This window comes from Protopterus annectens, chromosome 10.part0 (genome assembly GCF_019279795.1).
Source record: "Protopterus annectens isolate FY-2018-M chromosome 10.part0, PAN1.0, whole genome shotgun sequence".
NCBI classification, from domain to species: domain Eukaryota; kingdom Metazoa; phylum Chordata; order Ceratodontiformes; family Protopteridae; genus Protopterus; species Protopterus annectens.
In genome coordinates this window covers 1791022656-1791041230 of record NC_056744.1, presented here as the reverse complement: position 1 = coordinate 1791041230, position 18575 = coordinate 1791022656, and the positions used below count along the sequence as shown (strand labels likewise).

The 18575-nt window shown below is 38.7% G+C and overlaps 1 protein-coding gene across 1 annotated transcript in view; it reads left to right on the top strand.

The window, feature by feature from the left end:
• The window catches only part of LOC122814030 (mitochondrial RNA pseudouridine synthase Rpusd4-like), a 114504-nt gene that overhangs the window by 30690 nt on the left and 65239 nt on the right, over window positions 1–18575 (top strand). The window contains exon 2 of the mRNA XM_044086617.1: window positions 6308–6473. Within this exon, the coding sequence (XP_043942552.1) occupies window positions 6308–6473 (166 nt within the window). The remainder of the gene's footprint in view (window positions 1–6307; window positions 6474–18575) is intronic.

The window sequence follows — 18575 nt, the reverse complement described above, 5'->3', positions numbered from 1 at the left end:
GCAGTTAACACTCGAATCTCTGGGCCAATGATCCAAGAAGTTGCTAAAAAAAAATTTGCACAGGAATTCTAGGTGGCAGATTTCCAAACATCAAGTGGTTGGCTCGAGAAATTTAAACTGCGATGCAAGATCTCCCAGAAAGTCTTGTGTGGTGAATCCAATGAAGTTCCAGTAGAAGTTGTGGAAGAGTTCATCAAAAAGTTTCCAGACTTCGCCAGAGGCTTCAAAGATGACATCTTTAAAGCTGACAAGTGTGGACTCTCTCAGAGCGATGCCTAACAGGAGTCTTGTCATGACGGGTGACAAATGTAAGAGCGGAAAACTTTCCAAAGAACGTTTCACAGTTCTGCTGTTCACTAGCTCAACTGGAGAGAAACTAAAGCCCTTGGTGATTGGATTAAAGCCATGTGCATTCAAGAACCTGAAGCCCAAAGACCTCCCCGTCACTTGAAGATTAAACAACCATGCATGGATGACTGGTACCGTATTTGAGGAGTAGTTAAGGGGTATTGACTGAGAAATGTAGAAATAGTCTATTCTACTGAGAGTAGATAACTGTCCTGGCCACCTGCAAATGAATCCTCTCACAAACGTGACACTGAAATTTCTGCCTCCAAACATGCCTCCAAACATGACTCAAAAAATCCAACCTCTTGACCAAGGCATCCTCAAAATATTTAAAATGCATTACCGAGCCCAGCTCCTGCAGTGGGTCATTACTAAAACACAAACCTGTGGTCCACCTCTGGAAGCAACTTCATCTACTGCATCAGTTAACGCTGTGGATGCTATCCTCTGGATCAGTTCTGCTTGGAATAAAGTTCAGCCAAAAACAATGCAGAAGTGTTTGTTTCAAGAAAGTTGGATTTGCCACAACCCAAGAGCATGATGTTTTGGTCCCATCAGTCTCCCTCTCCCGTGGCAGAATTCGAAGAAGTAGATTTTGAAGGTCTTATTGCAATGGATGAAGAGTTGGCAACCTGTAATGAACCTGACCCAAAAGCAATTTTCCAAGCGATATTGACCAAGGTACAGACCAGTGTAAAAGTGCATGAAGCAGCTGATAAAGTGGAAGAAGCAAGTGAGGGTGACACAGAAATTGCAGAGACTCAAAAAGAAGAGGATGTCCGGCATCTGGTAATGCAGTTGAAGTCATTTGCTGTGGAAAAATGCCCAGGTATGCTGCGTAGTACAGCTAGCGTTGAGCGTACTTTCTTCACTTACCTTTGTAATAAGAATAATAAACTGACCAAGACTGACACTTTCAGAAAGAATAATTAAACCATGAGAAAACAGTAAATGTATTGATTTTGTATGATACTGTATGTATGATTTTACTATTTTGATTGTATTATTTCATATGATATTCGCTAATAAAAAATGTACAAGAAAGTAAAGTACATGTACTTATCAGTACAGCAGGCCTAGTTCCTTATGTTGACCACCATCATATGTTGACCAGTTTGTTAGTCCCTTGGGTGGTCAACTTACAGACGTTCTACTGTATTGCGAAACTTAAGATAGAACTGAAGTAAATTTGCTAAACATACAAAAATAAATTAACTCTTTGCGCAGTGCTCAATATTATTGTTGTATGTAGTTGTGTTGTGTCACAGTGCTCAATATTATTGTTGTATATAGTTGTGTTGTGTCACAGTGCTCAATATTATTGTTGTATGTAGTTGTGTTATGTCACAGTGCTCAGTATTATTGTTGTATGTAGTTGTGTTATGTCACAGTGCTCAATATTATTGTTGTATGTAGTTGTGTTATGTCACAGTGCTCAATATTATTGTTGTATGTAGTTGTGTTGTGTCACCGTGCTCAATATTATTGTTGTATGTAGTTGTGTTATGTCACAGTGCTCAGTATTATTGTTGTATGTAGTTGTGTTATGTCACTGTGCTCAATATTATTGTTGTATGTAGTTGTGTTGTGTCACAGTGCTCAGTATTATTGTTGTATGTAGTTGTTATGTCACAGTGCTCAGTATTATTGTTGTATATAGTTGTGTTGTGTCACAGTGCTCAATATTATTGTTGTATGTAGTTGTGTTGTGTCACAGTGCTCAATATTATTGTTGTATATAGTTGTGTTGTGTCACAGTGCTCAATATTATTGTTGTATGTAGTTGTGTTGTGTCACAGTGCTCAATATTATTGTTGTATGTAGTTGTGTTGTGTCACAGTGCTCAATATTATTGTTGTATGTAGTTGTGTTGTGTCACAGTGCTCAATATTATTGTTGTATGTAGTTGTGTTGTGTCACAGTGCTCAATATTATTGTTGTATGTAGTTGTGTTGTGTCACAGTGCTCAATATTATTGTTGTATGTAGTTGTGTTGTGTCACAGTGCTCAATATTATTGTTGTATGTAGTTGTGTTGTGTCACAGTGCTCAATATTATTGTTGTATGTAGTTGTGTTGTGTCACAGTGCTCAATATTATTGTTGTATGTAGTTGTGTTGTGTCACAGTGCTCAATATTATTGTTGTATGTAGTTGTGTTGTGTCACAGTGCTCAATATTATTGTTGTATGTAGTTGTGTTGTGTCACAGTGCTCAATATTATTGTTGTATGTAGTTGTGTTGTCACAGTGCTCAATATTATTGTTGTATATAGTTGTGTTGTGTCACAGTGCTCAATATTATTGTTGTATATAGTTGTGTTGTGTCACAGTGCTCAATATTATTGTTGTATGTAGTTGTGTTGTGTCACAGTGCTCAATATTGTTGTATGTAGTTGTGTTGTGTCACAGTGCTCAATATTATTGTTGTATGTAGTTGTGTTGTGTCACAGTGCTCAATATTATTGTTGTATGTAGTTGTGTTGTGTCACAGTGCTCAATATTATTGTTGTATGTAGTTGTGTTGTGTCACAGTGCTCAATATTATTGTTGTATGTAGTTGTGTTATGTCACAGTGCTCAATATTATTGTTGTATGTAGTTGTGTTATGTCACAGTGCTCAGTATTATTGTTGTATGTAGTTGTGTTGTGTCACAGTGCTCAATATTATTGTTGTATGTAGTTGTGTTGTGTCACAGTGCTCAGTATTATTGTTGTATATAGTTGTGTTGTGTCACAGTGCTCAATATTATTGTTGTATATAGTTGTGTTATGTCACAGTGCTCAATATTATTGTTGTATGTAGTTGTGTTATGTCACAGTGCTCAGTATTATTGTTGTATATAGTTGTGTTATGTCACCGTGCTCAATATTATTGTTGTATGTAGTTGTGTTGTGTCACAGTGCTCAGTATTATTGTTGTATGTAGTTGTGTCACAGTGCTCAATATTATTGTTGTATGTAGTTGTGTTGTGTCACAGTGCGCAATATTATTGTTGTATGTAGTTGTGTTATGTCACAGTGCTCAATATTATTGTTGTATGTAGTTGTGTTGTGTCACAGTGCTCAATATTATTGTTGTATGTAGTTGTGTTGTGTCACAGTGCTCAATATTATTGTTGTATGTAGTTGTGTTGTGTCACAGTGTGCAATATTATTGTTGTATGTAGTTGTGTTATGTCACAGTGCTCAATATTATTGTTGTATGTAGTTGTTATGTCACCGTGCTCAATATTATTGTTGTATATAGTTGTGTTATGTCACAGTGCTCAATATTATTGTTGTATGTAGTTGTGTTGTGTCACCGTGCTCAATATTATTGTTGTATATAGTTGTGTTATGTCACAGTGCTCAATATTATTGTTGTATATAGTTGTGTTGTGTCACAGTGCTCAATATTATTGTTGTATGTAGTTGTGTTGTGTCACCGTGCTCAATATTATTGTTGTATGTAGTTGTGTTGTGTCACCGTGCTCAATATTATTGTTGTATGTAGTGTTGTGTCAGTGCTCAATATTATTGTTGTATGTAGTTGTGTTGTGTCACAGTGTTCAATATTATTGTTGTATGTAGTTGTGTTGTGTCACAGTGTTCAATATTATTGTTGTATATAGTTGTGTTGTGTCACAGTGCTCAATATTATTGTTGTATATAGTTGTGTTATGTCCACAGAGGAAGTAAATAACTTCTACAAAATTAAGACTTTTTTTTCCCCCAAAGGAGCAGCTACACAACCAGAAGGGGGTGCCCAACAGTATGTCAAACGTTGCACTCCACTCCCCCTAAGAAGCCCTTAAACAAGATATAATCCTTGTTATCTATATTTGAAGTAGCAAGCATTGAGGCCAGTGCTACAGTCCAGTCTGTATGCCATATTCCCAGCGAAAGAACTTGGGAAGACTAGAAAGTAATAAACACTTCCCTGCTAAAGGGAATCAGACAAACAGTAAGCATCAATACAATTTAAATGTCATACAAAAATATACAGAGGGGGAAGTGTTCTAACAGTAAAAAGATTTAGTTCCTCAACCAGCTTGATGATGATTGGGGGGAGAGAGGTTATTACAGAACTAAAAGTTATACTGTTAATGGTCACAAAATAAACAGTAACAGTTTCAAAATGTCCCTGTCAGTCCAAACCACCGTTGAGACTAAGCATAGCACCCTGGGTTGCATCTGCAGTTGCCTTTCTATAATCCTGGAGTCTGCATGGAGAGCGAGAGAAGGGCTTGGGTGCAACTTTTGATTCCGTGGACATAGTAGGCTGACTGATAGCCTGAACATGTGCCTTTCCCACCTAGGCTCACTCAGCTTGATCAGCTCCTTAATTTGCTTTTTGTAATTTTACCTGAACTGCATCACAATTGCCTAGGTCGCTCGAGAGATTTAACCACCAGCATTTTATCAATGTTCAAACATTTTTCATCCACTTTTATAGGCTCATATTATGGCAGTCTTACCACTATTGAATTTAGAATTTCGTCAGATTCCTATTCATCTTGAGCCAAGTTTCCCGGCCCAACTCTTCAACAGGAACACCTTACTCCAACTGGCTTTCCCTTCATCTGCCGGGTATACACCTCTAGAGACCGACTAAACACAGAGTGTTAACCAATAATATAGAATGTAAATTGAGGGGCTCTTCCATAACCAATCCCACTACAGTTTCCGTTTGCCTTCTGCATATATAATTCCAGATTCATGCTTATTTTTCTGACGATCTTGTGTTGTCAGAGCCAGAGATGCCCTGGAATGAGCTGGAATCATTTTGGCTGCACGGTTCTCACCCATCCTGTACAAGAAGTTTCCTAAGTGCAAGGCAGGTACTGCTAAGTCAGCCGCGCAGGACGTAGCATGAGTGTGCTGTGGTTGGGAACCCTTCTGTAGCCTGCCTTTGTCCGTCAATATCAACAAAAATGTCAGTAATCAGTGCCCGTTAATAAACAGGCAGCACAAAACACGAAATTATCTTCTGTGAACTTTCTAAGGATAAACCAGGGAAATAAAGCTAGAACAAATGTCACTTGAGTTCATAGGGGGTTACTGGGCTGTTGACCTATTATAAGCCTAGCCGTGTGTACCCCAATGAAATAGTAGAGAAACCCAATATAAAGGATCTTTCCTAAACTTGAAATCTTGGTTAGCAGTGATTGCCCATATCTAGGAGGGTCATAGGTGAAATCCCTGGCAGGAATTTACGAAAGAAATTTGGAATATCCGAATTCTGAGTATGATATATTCCCAGTAAGAATGACTTGCCAAAGAGTACATGATAATTACTAAGCTAATGATGGGGGGGGGGGCTTTTTAAGCCTAACCATGCTTCCCAGATGTAAAAGTATGACTATCTAACAAGGGCTGCATACAAGGAAGGTGGTTATAATGTGACATAGTAAAAGGGAGGTGGTTATAATGCGACATAGTAAAAGGGAGGTGGTTATAAGGCGACATAGTAAAAGGGAGGTGGTTATAATGCGACATAGTAAAAGGGAGGTGGTTGTAATGCGACATAGTAAAAGGAAGGTGGTTATAATGCGACATAGTAAAAGGGAAGTGGTTATAATGCGACATAGTAAAAGGGAAGTGGTTATAATGTGACATAGTAAAAGGGAGGTGGTTATAATGTGACATAGTAAAAGGGAGGTGGTTATAATGCGACATAGTAAAAGGGAGGTGGTTATAATGTGACATAGTAAAAGGGAGGTGGTTATAATGCGATATAGTAGTACTTTAATGAGGTGTTTGACCCACTGTATCACAAAAGGTTAATGACTAAATTAGAAAGTCTTAGAGTGAGTCCTTTGTGGTACCTCATTGGCCAGAGGATGCACGAAGTCATAGTAAATGTACCACATGCTTGCACTTGTTTGTTAAGGTCTTTTAAAAAATAGTAATCTGTACATTTATTTTCGACAGTGTGTTAGTATCTAACCGATTTGCTTTTTTACTTTGACTTGTGCAGGTTCCCCTTGACCCTATAGCCAGACGAGCACATGAACTCCGCCAGCTGGGTCTTCATCTTCAGCGCGTGCCGCCTACTATCTTGGCCAAAGAACTCAAACGAGGGGTCCTGTATCAGGATGAGGAGATTGTGGCAATCAACAAGCCATATGGAATTCCAGTGCATGGTGGGTAGACTGAGAACATCGGAACTGGGGAAAAAAGGGGGGAAACTTTGTTTTACATTTAACTGTCTAATTGGAATAGACACGGGTAATCTTTTTCTGTTATGACATGGGCCACATTGTGTTTGTGTGTTTTTTTTTTTTTTTTCCAGACCTTAGAATATATGTGTAGTGTATAGAATCAGACAAATGACACTTAAGAATAGTGTAATAATGTGTAACTTAGTATGGACTTGTGACTCATTAACAGTAGTGGGTATATGGTTTCCTTAGCTCTACCCCCAGAACAGTAACATTTCACTTTATGTAATTTTGTCCGCACCTTCATAAAACCTTAGCCTTTATCAGTGGTAGAATATTCCTGTATTATGTTGACCTAGAATGCCCATACCTACAACTTCAGTCCGCAAACTCTGAATGAACTCAGTAGAAGTGACTTCTCTTAGTATAGCATTTGTTTGAACATTAGCAGGTTTTTTTTTTATTTGCAGTATTTATGTTAGAGGTAGCCATCATAGCCATGTTGGTTCTGTTCAGATGGTTCCATTTCTTTGTCTTTTTAGGTGATGTGGGAGATTACAGTGGTGTGGCCACGTGTAGAAAACAGAAAATAATGTGGTAAAGATGATTTGGTAGACAAGGTTATCCCGTAAATGGATTATGTGAGAGAAGACCTGTGACAGACTGTTGAAGGTTAGAGAGAGGAATCGAGTCAAGAGAGGTGGTGACAGTTTTTACAAGACACTCTGACGACCTTGTGTTTAAAAAAAAAATGGGAAGGGAGGTTGAAGAGGTGATGTGGCTGTCATGGTCTACTAACATTCTTACCTGAAGTTCAGCTTTATACATTGATGAGGACCAAAATATCTGCTACCTGATAATTAGGTTAGGGCTGAGTATGACAAATGTACCTAGTGTTTTAGGGCTAGGTGACTGAGACAACAGATGCTGGTCAGTTTTATTGCAACCTACTACCAACCTCAAAAAGCTGGTTTGTTATGGCTTCATGTTGATATGTTTTCTGTGTCATACTGTTGTTCCTCTGTCTTTATGCCTCTTACTCCCCCCTCCACACACACACACACACACACACACACACACACACACACGTGTGTGTGTGTATTTATATGTTTTGGAAGAAAGTAACAGACGACCTCTGATTTTAAGGACAAATGTAACTTGGAAAGTGTGTAATACAGCTTTTTCTATATGTTTTTAGTTTTGGACTCTGTGATCTACTCCCCCTACCACTAAGTTGCAGGTATAGAGTATGAAGCAGAATTAGTTCAGCTAACACCATGTAGACCAGGCAGATATTTCCTATAAGAAACATACATGACAGTAGCCATTCTGAATAGTTTGGGCTTTCTCAAACCTGTGATTTTCTGGCAAGTTCTGACACCATCTCAAACAACTTGAAAAGGTATATTTGTAGATCACAAATTGCTGTAGTGGGTCAGATCACTGCGGTATAAAATGAGAGTGGGATCTGGAGTGACCAGGCATAACCCTTTAGAATTAGATGTGCTACGGAATTTACATTTGAGTTTAGTAGATGGACAGTAGTCATAGTTTCAGCTGATTGTCCCTAGGTCTTTAGTAATGGTGTCAGATCTTAGAAAAAAAAAGACTTTGTGCTGGAAGTTTGCCAAGTATTGTAATGCCACATTTACTGATATTAAAAGTAAGGTCAGTATTACTATATTACACCATTTGTGACAATGTTCCGGAATGTCTCAACTTTTCCATTTTGCAAATGAATAGAAAACATGTTCTTGTTTTGGAGTTGGCAATCATCAGTACATTTGGTTGTCTAGAACTCATTTTTCACTTGTATCCTAGAAGAATAGCATGGAAAGAAGTGACCGCTAGGCACAGCATACATCAAATATTATTTTTTTTTGTCTTGTGTACATTGGATATATCATAGACTCCCTCTTATCCAGTGTCACGCGGACCAGACCTTAGGCTGGATAAACAAATGGCTGATTAAACGGGAAAAACATACAAAATAACATGTATAGGTTATAAATCGGCTAGAATAACAGGATTTGTGTGAGTATGCATTTTTCTAATGAATATGAAGTCTAAAACTGAAATGTCCGTCATTATTTAGCCCAGTGGAGGTGGAAGTGTTGTTGTTCTCTGTTGTCTTTTGCTAGGGCTACAGCATAAATTTGAAGGCTGGTTAAAGAGGAGCCAGCTAAGCGGGAATCTGCTGTATAAATTTACTTGGGGACTCTCAGCTCTGGAGATTTGAAATCGCTACCATCACAAAGTTAATCCAAATACTGGAAGAAAACTACTACACAATATTTGTCATATATTTGAAAATGTTGGCTTGGTAGCTGCACCTGAAAGGCTACCACCACCCACAGCAAAGCTGTACATCTCTGTCAGCTTTTACAGATGCCCTGAAACATCATTTCCAAGTAACCTGTTTTGAAATAATTTTACAGAAATGAGAACTGTGGGTACAAAATAATAATTGAAAGCTTCTAATCGCTCTCTGACCACAGCAGTTAAATACTGCATCTCCATGGCAACTCTCCGTCTTCTTCTCAGTAGGTCTCGGATGACACCATGACCGTCGCATCATTTTCAAGATACTTGTGCAAATACTGTTAATACTCACAACTGCTGCTGTACGCAGCCTCAGTTGGATGTTTCGCAGTAAGACTACAGAGCTTAAAGCTAACGAGCGGCAGGACCACAAATCTGGTCTGAGGTATGGTGCCCTCACCACATCTGCTCATACCATGAGATGGTTACCTGACAGTAACGTAGCACTGCTACAAATGTAGGGCCTGGCTGTTGACAATTAGTTCTGCCTTCCTTTCTACTGTACACGCGTGCATGCTTCATTCAGGGACATGTAAACCTTCTATGAGCTAAATAAATCGGTTGTTAGCTTTTATGAAAGTAAAAGCCTCAGTTATAATGGCAGCCAAAGCATGGATGTTACTATGTTGCTTCTTAACTATAAAAGGTTATGGTCAACATTAACAGAAACTAGAAAGAGAAACATAAATAAGGAGGGATAGCAGGGACTAGAGTGACCATGGATATGACATGGACATTATACAGCTTTAAATATTTGGTTTGAGATACCAAAATATGTGAGAAGCAGGGAATCTGCCAACACCAAACAGTAATCCGGGGGCAGAAAGACCAGTAAGGGAAAGAAGCCTCAAGTAACTTTCCTTTTCTAGGAAACAAGGGGGAAATACCATCATTAAAAGGCCCTGTGAAAGCCTTTAGATACTACAAGCTCCCTGTGGAAACGTTTAGGTACTATGAGCTTAACAATAATATGGGAAATGGCTCTATCCCTCTACACTTTAGGTGTGCACAGGTATGCTGTCCAGGATTTTAGTATGTTGTTTGAATGCACATGCTATGTGCGAAAGTAAGATGGAGTACAGTAAGCAAGTTAGTTAAGTGAAGAATAAGCAAAAAAATCCCAACACCTAACAACCTCCCACTATGGAACCTCTTTGTTTCTGTTCCCAAATCTTTCCCACTCCTTTTTCTCTGTACCTTCTCACACCTCCACTCTCCAGCTTTTCATCCTGACACAGCCTGTTCACCTGCTTCACCCTGTACTCTACACCCCTCTACTTTGAATCCTACACACTCACATGTATATACTATTGTCTTTTTCTGCTCACATATACTGCTAAGTGACTTTCTTCTTCTACTCTGACTTTCATACTTCTGTTTACATTTATCTCACTTATAAAATGTTGTCTTTTCAATGTATTATTGAAATGTCATCTCTGTCAATTGTCTTATCTTTTCTACTGTCTGTCCATTTTTGTGAGTTAACAATTGTTCTAACTAATTGTATGTAGTAATTACATCTATTTTATTCATGTATTTACAATGTTTTAATTTGTTAATTGTATGTAATAATGTGGAGCTTTTCTCCCCGGGCCTCCACTGAAAATGGGCTCCTCCAGGCCCAGTGGACTTTCCCGGTCAACAAATGCAATAAATAAATAAATGAATAAAATAAGTAATAATAATACTTCACAAAAAGGAACAGTTCACTCCACAACCAGAAACCAATAACGACCCAAATGGAGTGAGAACGGCAGTTTAGAAATATGAATCTTAAATCAAAATATAAAATTCAAAAACAATAACTGAAAAGCTGGAAAATAACAGAACTTGAACAAAAACCGCAAGTGAGCCAAAATAAAACCAAATTTCACTTCACTTTAATCTTCACATCAAATAGTAAGCACTTTCGTCACCCTAGACTTTTTATGCTGAATCTGAATTAAGTTGGAAAGAGTATTTGTTGGCAGGTTAAATTGAACTCTTGTCACCCACCAGGGTTAAATGATAGGAGTTCACTGCCTTTTTAAAAAGGAAAAAGCTAAATCATGTGGCTTGTTAAGTCACATGATTAATTTGAAATGAGATAAATAGTTTTGCTAATTTTAAGAACATTATGCAATCTGAGGAAGTCCAGGGTGACGAAAGCGCTTACTGTTTGATGTGAAGATTAAAGTGAAGTGAAATTTGGTTTTATTTTTGCTCACTTGTGGTTTTTATTCAAAATATAAAATTCCACAGAACAAACATTAAGCACTTTCGCCCTACTCGGAGGACTTCATCAGAATACCACCAATTCCCTTTGAATACCTTTTATATCACGGGTTTGTACTCATTAAAGCTCATTTTCAGTTGACAGTTAATTACAAAGTTCAAATTTAAAGAGAGATACACATTCACAATGACCAGTGTACTTAACCTTTATTTATGAAGCCCTTTGTAAGATAAACTGAAACCCAAATAAAATATTAAAAACTTGTACAGTGTATCACCCTTAACAGCTATAAATACATAAATACATATATCCATAAAATGTCTCGTATATAAAAAAAAATTGCATAAATCAGCGAAAATATTAAATGTATTCTTTAAAACAAGTTCTCCCAGCCAATAAGTCAAAAAACCTCCCAAAAACAGTAGGTTAATTAAGTTGATGTACATTGTACGTACATCTCATTAAAACCTAAAAGACTTACCAAGATGATTGAAAGTTTGTACCCTTTCTATGGTTACTACTTCAGTTTTTTAAGGCTCTTAAATGGAATGCTGGTCATACAGTTATGTTGTGATTTTAAACCTGGGGGGAAACGGGCATTCAACCTAATTTACGACATTACCTCCCTGTTTTCCAAGAAATTATCCCAATTACCCCTTGGATTCCTTTCCACTACTTCAGTTATATCAAACAAAAAATGTTTGTCCCCCCCCCCCCCGGGTTTAAATGGTAGCATAACTGTACAACCAGGACTCCATTTAAGAGCTTTGGAAAAACTAAAGAAGTAATAAAAAGAGCTACAAATTTTCAACAATCGTGGTAAGCCTTTTAGTTATTTAATGAGCTGTATATGCAATACACATCAACTTAATTTATTACTGTTAACCTACTTTTTTTAACTTGGTTGGGAGAACGTTTTAAAGGATATAATTATTATTTTCATTGAGTTAGACAATTGTTTTTATATACAAGATGTTTTATGGATATATATATATATATATATATATATATATATTTGCAGATGCTGAGTTTTGATACACCACGTTTTTAATTTAAATTTTTTTATTTGGGCTTCATAAATACAGGTTAAGTACACTGGTCATTGTAAACGTGTATGTCTCTCTCTCAATTTGAACTCTGTAATTGATTCATTGTTAACTGTAAATGAGCTTTAATGAGCACAAACCTGTGGTTTAAAAGGTGTTAGGAGGGAATTGGTGGTATTATGAAGATGTCCCCTGAGTGGGACGAAAGCGCTTGATGTTTGTTCTGTGGAATTTTATATTTTGATTTAAGATTCCTATTACGAACTGCCATTCTCACTCCAAGTAATAATACAAATCTAACCTCCAAACAATGCAATGGCACTAAATGTTTCATTAGCCATGGGGGGGGGGGGGAAATCTGTGGGAATGTGTGTGGGAAGGGGGATTATCAAAATTGATGTACTTTAGTATGGTTCCTCACTCTATTCCTGTATGAACATTTCAGTGTTAAATCATTGTTCTGTAGATTGTAAACCCTTTTTTGTCAAGCTATGTTATCCGCAACCTCACCCAGCCCTACAACTTCTAATACCATATCACTATTTGTCTTCTGGTGGAAAAAAGGCCAAAATTGGATTAACTGGTTAGGTGATGGGGGCCATCATTGTCTGTTGGGCTGGCTGAGAGTGGGGGAAATTTGTTTGTTGACGGACTGATAAATGATGACTAGGAAAGTCTGACTTGGTAGGAGACCATTTTCAGTGGCGGCCCAGTGAGAAAAGCTCAGAAGTATTACAAAATATTTTAAGAACAATAGTTTTACAGGCTTTAAAAGTACTACAAAAAACTATATTTTAAATAATTATACAAAGTTGTACATAGCTTGAAAATGTTGGTTAAGAATAGATACAAGTTATACGATAAAGATTTAACAAACAGAACTTTTAGCCAGTTTATAGAGAAATTAAAAGTAAGTTAGTATAATACAAACGGAAATTGTAATCTGAAGTGAGAGAAAAGCAGGCTTAATGGTATATTTAGATAGAAAGCCAGGGAGAGGAACTGGTAGACGTAAGGGAGAGGAACTGGTAGACGTAAGGAAGTGAGTGAAGAAGGGAGAGTAAGGAAATGTAAGGTATGGTAGGTATTTGTTCACATTTAGGGATATAGTCTATACTGGTGTTGATCGAGAACAGAGCCAGCTTTTCGCTAGAAAGTCTTTCCGAATGGATTTTACGGATGACAAGGAGGGTATTTATCTCATAGCTAGAGATAATGAGTTCCAGACCTTGGCAATATGGTAGGAGTACAGTTAATGCTTACATGTTGTTCTTCTGCCAAATTCCTAACTTAGAAAGCAATACCACTCGGTGATGGCATGTACATGCTAAGACTGGGTGAAACAGTGCTGTGATTACATTCTCTTCTTCACCCAGAACATCAGAAAATTCTCTCTCCAATTATCTATCCAATTCAGGGGCATTTGGGAGCTAAAGCTCATCTCAGCACTCTATGGGGCACAACACAAAAAAGTAATCTTGCATGCGATGCACACACACGCACACCCCCCCCCCCCAAGTGATCGAAGTATTGTTGGATCGAACCATAAACGAACAAGCTCAACCTATACACGGACAGGGCTAGGGTTAGCATGAATCTGTAATTTGGGGAAGGGGCAACGCACTAACCTAACCCTGCCCCTATCCCTAACCATACAACTTACCTTAGAAAAACCCTTTATGTAACACTAGTGCTACACAAGACATCTTGAACATACAAAAACACACCAACAAAACACCACATCTAACCCCCTAACTTTAGCTCTAAACCTCAAACACTCACAAATACACTCATACAATCTAGTCCTCTACGGAAACCCACCCCCAACTCACACTTCCCCCAAAAACCTACTTACACTCGCATCATTCAAACGCGTATAAAAAAACACATTTGGACATGTATGCTCTCTCACACTGTTCTTCTGAACTAAACATTTGACAGAAGGCTATATATATATATATATATATATATGTGTGTGTATATATATATATATATATATATATATATATATATATATATATATATATATATATATATATACATATATATATATATGTGTGTGTGTGTGCATAGATATGGATATATGTATATATATATATGTGTGTGTGTATAGATATATGTACATATATATATATATATATGTAATATATGGTTACCCTTCAGAACGTCGAACGGCTGAAATCTTGAAATGCATATGGCCGAAGCCATATGCTCGAATTTCATAAGCTCGAACTCTTGAAGGGGAAAGAAAAAAAAAGCAAGAAAGCACAAAACAGTGTTTCTGCAAGGGGGCAAGCCCCCCTGCACCCCCCACACCCCCGCTACTTATTTATTCCAACCCTGAGATCGCACTACAGCACAGAAAGTGAAATCTCCCGTTCTGTGCTGTATGGCGACCCCCCCCCCCCCCATTCAGAAGGTCGAGCTTCTGAAATTTTGACCATATGGTCTCGATTTATATGCATTTCGAGATTTCAGCCGTTTGACCTTCTGAAGGGGAACTATATATATATATATATATATATATATATATATATATATATATATATATAAAATGTAATGAAAATCCCAGGATGCAAAAAACGCCCTTACTAGCCTCAGTAAGAAACTGAGATACCTCATAAAATCCTCCAAAGCTAGTTACGAAAATAAAATTGCCAAAGATTCCAAAGACAACCACAAAGCATTCTATAACTATGTCAAGAATCTAAATGCCAATGCTCAGATCTGCTCTGAGCTAAAACAGAATGGCATTAAATATACTGATCCGAAGGATATTGCCAATATCCTGGCAGATCGATTCAGTGCCAACTTCACCCCCCAAATGGCCCATCTCGATACCGGAAGGTTACCAAATTCCAGTAATAACGGCCACACAGATACAAAACGCACTCTCTAAAGCCAAGAATACAGCATCCATGGGACCAGATGACATCCCGGGCTGTGTACTACATGAACTACAATATGAACTGGCACCTCACCTAAGTGTCATGTTTAATCATAGCCTCACCTCAGGTTTCGTGCCCACTGAGTGGCGCAGAGCTACATTTATCCCAATCCACAAGGGGGGATCCACCTTGGATCCTGGAAACTACCATCCCATCAGTTTGACAAGCCTTATCTGCAAGGCCATGGAGCGTATTATCACGGAACTTATAAACAAAGACATTGGCAACCTTCAAACACTGGACCCCACCCAGTTTGGGTTTGTGAAGGGCCGATCTTGTCTCCTGAACCTGATTGACTTCTTTGAATCAGTCTCCAGAGCCATGGACAAGGGTAAGGTGGTCCACACAGCCTATCTAGACCTTGCCAAGGACTTTGACACCATCCCCCACTCTGGAATCATAGATAAACTTACTAAGTTGGGCATTAATCCCTATGTCACCCAATGGGTTGCTAAATGGCTTACTGATAGAACCCACACTGTAAAAGTAGCTGACTCCAAATCCAGCTCCAGACAAGTGACAAGTGGAGTACCTCAGGGTTCAGTCCTGGGGCCGCTCTTGTTTGGCATCTACTTCTCTGAAGTACAGGTCAACACTAAGGGACTCTGGCTAACAAAGTTTGCAGATGACTGCAAACTGGGAGCCATTATTGAATCCCCAAATGATGTGAATACTCTACAAAAGGGCCTTACAGAAACAGATGCTTGGTGCCAAAGCCATGGGCTTAAGTTCAATGCCAAGAAATGTATTGTTATCCCCTTTGGGAAAAAACATGTATCCATGAATTACCATATAGGTGGCAGTACACTAAACACAGAAAGTGTGATAAGAGACTTAGGGACACAGGTGGACAGTGGTGTCACCTTCGATAACCACATCGCCACAACAATCAGGAAATCCTTCTATGTGGCACACCTCATCACGAAGGGCTTTTCATCCAGAAAAAAGGAGGTAATTGTCCCACTGTACTCATCCCTCATTAGACCCATTATAGAATACAACGCCCCATTTGGTATGTACCTCTCAAGACATCTGCAACAACTGGAAAGGCCTCAGAAATACCTCACTAAAAGAATCACAGGCCTAAAGCAGATGCCCTACGCTGACCGCCTTAAAAAACTCCAGCTATACTCTGTCATATATCGTCTACTCAGAGGCGATCTCTGCTTAACATATAAGGCCATGTCAAACCCAGAGCTGTTGGACATGCTACACTTAAAGAAATCCCAATCCCTCAGAGCTACACGCTCCAGGGATCTAAACCTTGTTATCACAATAAACAAAACATGCTAGAGGGATAGGTTCCTGACCCAGAGACTCCCCAGACTCTGGAATAGATTGCCCATACATGTCAAGCAGAGTGCCTCTTTGGACCTCTTCATGAGGAACCCTGACGATTGGATGGGAGAAAGGAAATTCACCCCAGGGATCACGTCATTCGCCCTGCTAGACAGGGGTCCAGAAAAGTAAATAATGTGGGAATAAATAGCCAGGGAATTGTTATGGCTAGGCTTGTATATGTGTGTGTGTGTGTATATATATATATATATATATATATATATATATATATATATATATATGTATGTGTGTATGTCTATATAAATATGTATATGTGTGTATATATATATAATGTATGTATATAATGTGTGTGTGTATATATTATACAGTAGACTCCCTCATATCCAGCCTTCTGCTTAACCAGCCATCAAATTTTTGCTATAGTCCTAGCAAATAACAAGAGAGAACAACACTTGTGCCTTCAACGGGCTAGATAATAACATACATTTGAGTTTGGCTTCATATTCATTAGAAAAATGCATACTAACACAAATCCTGTTATTCTGGCTGATTGATGACCTATAAATGCTATTTTGTATGGTTTTTCTAATTAACCAGCCATTCGTTTATCCAGCCTAAGATCCAGTCCCAGCGAGACCAGAGAAGGAGTCGTCTACTGTACTGTTTTTTTGTCCCTTGCTGTTATACTTAAACTTTGAGAGAGACTGGCATTTATTTGAAGCATCGTTTGGAAAAGTACTGGTTCATTTTGCCTATTCATCTGTCCTGGGAGCTGGAGGGGGCATTGTCCGGGTAAATGTTTCATCACTTGTCAGTGTCTGACGAGTAGACTGTAGCACTAAAGTCCTGTTTGCAGGAAGGGCAGGGGTAAGTGTCATCTTTATATTCGTGCTTTTCTGTCCTGTGGTGGTGGAGGTACAAGGTGTGTCCAAGTTCCATTAATAGTCATTATCAAGTATGCCCTACTTGCCGGACAGCCAGGGCTATTTACTGCAGGGGTAAATAGTGTCTACATATTCCTGCTCATCTGTTCTGTAGAGGAAAGGGTGTGTCTAGATTTTGTTTGCACCAGGAGTGTCTTCCTTTACAGGAATGGTAGGGTTGTTGGCTGCAAGGTAAAAGCCCCCTCTTCAAATTAACCCTATTTCATACTTGCGCTTTAGCCACTGTTTAGGCTTACTGTGCACTTTCTCCCAACTTAATGTAAGCCGTATCCTTCATTATTGCAGAAAGTGCTTGGACGCATAAACAAGGATTGGTGGCCAAAATTATTTCAGCTATTCCTATTAAAAACTTTTTGCAACTGGGGCTATTATTAGCCGGTGTGATTTATAGCACAAAGATAGAACCCTTTCCTGGCCTTTAAAATGACTTTATACTCGCTACAGAGTTTCAGGGGATCTGAAAAACTGGAACTTAGCAAGAGTAGAACTGTGTGTTACAACGTACTTTTAAATGTCATCAAATGGTTGTGATAACTATTGTCGCCAAAAAGGGCATTGGTATTTGCTGGAGAAAAGTAGGCTGAGGACCTGGCCTACTCCAGACTGTGTCAGAGACCCATGGTAACAATGAGAGGTACCTGTTGTACCCCTGTTGGTCAGTGTGTGCCCACCAAAAAACCCAGCAGCCCTGGGTCAATAAGCTACTTGGCTGGTCAGTGTCCATTTTCCTAGCTTGGGGTACCTGGGATAGCTGTGTTGAGCAAAAGCTGGAAGTAAAAATAATCAACATGCCAAACATGAACTAAGGATGGCTACACTCATTATAGGTTCACTGACAGGATGCAGCTTGGAGGTGGATGACATGATAGCATGTAGGACGCTGGATACCCTTTGTATCCAGGAAATGAGATGGAAGGACAGTACAGCAAAGCCACTTGGCTTGGGATCTAGTCTATTTTAGGAGAAGGAGGACAGATTAAAAATGGTGTGGGATTTGTGGTGAGAGAGACTTTAGTAGACAATGGGGGATGTCAGAATTAGTGACAGAGTTCACCGTAAAGATAATATATTCCTAATCTCAGCCTGGGCCTCAGAGCAGGCCTGTAATAGTGAGGAAAAGAGGCATTCAGATAGCAGTTGTAGGGCCTACTGGGTAATGCAGGACCACATGAATTGGTGTTGATAATGGGGGACTCGAATGCACATATCAGGACAGAAAGAACAGGATAGGAGGACTGCCTAGGTCCACATGGGTGGGGCAACAGGAATAAAGAAGGGAGAGGTCATGACAAATAGCTTGATGGTGGCCA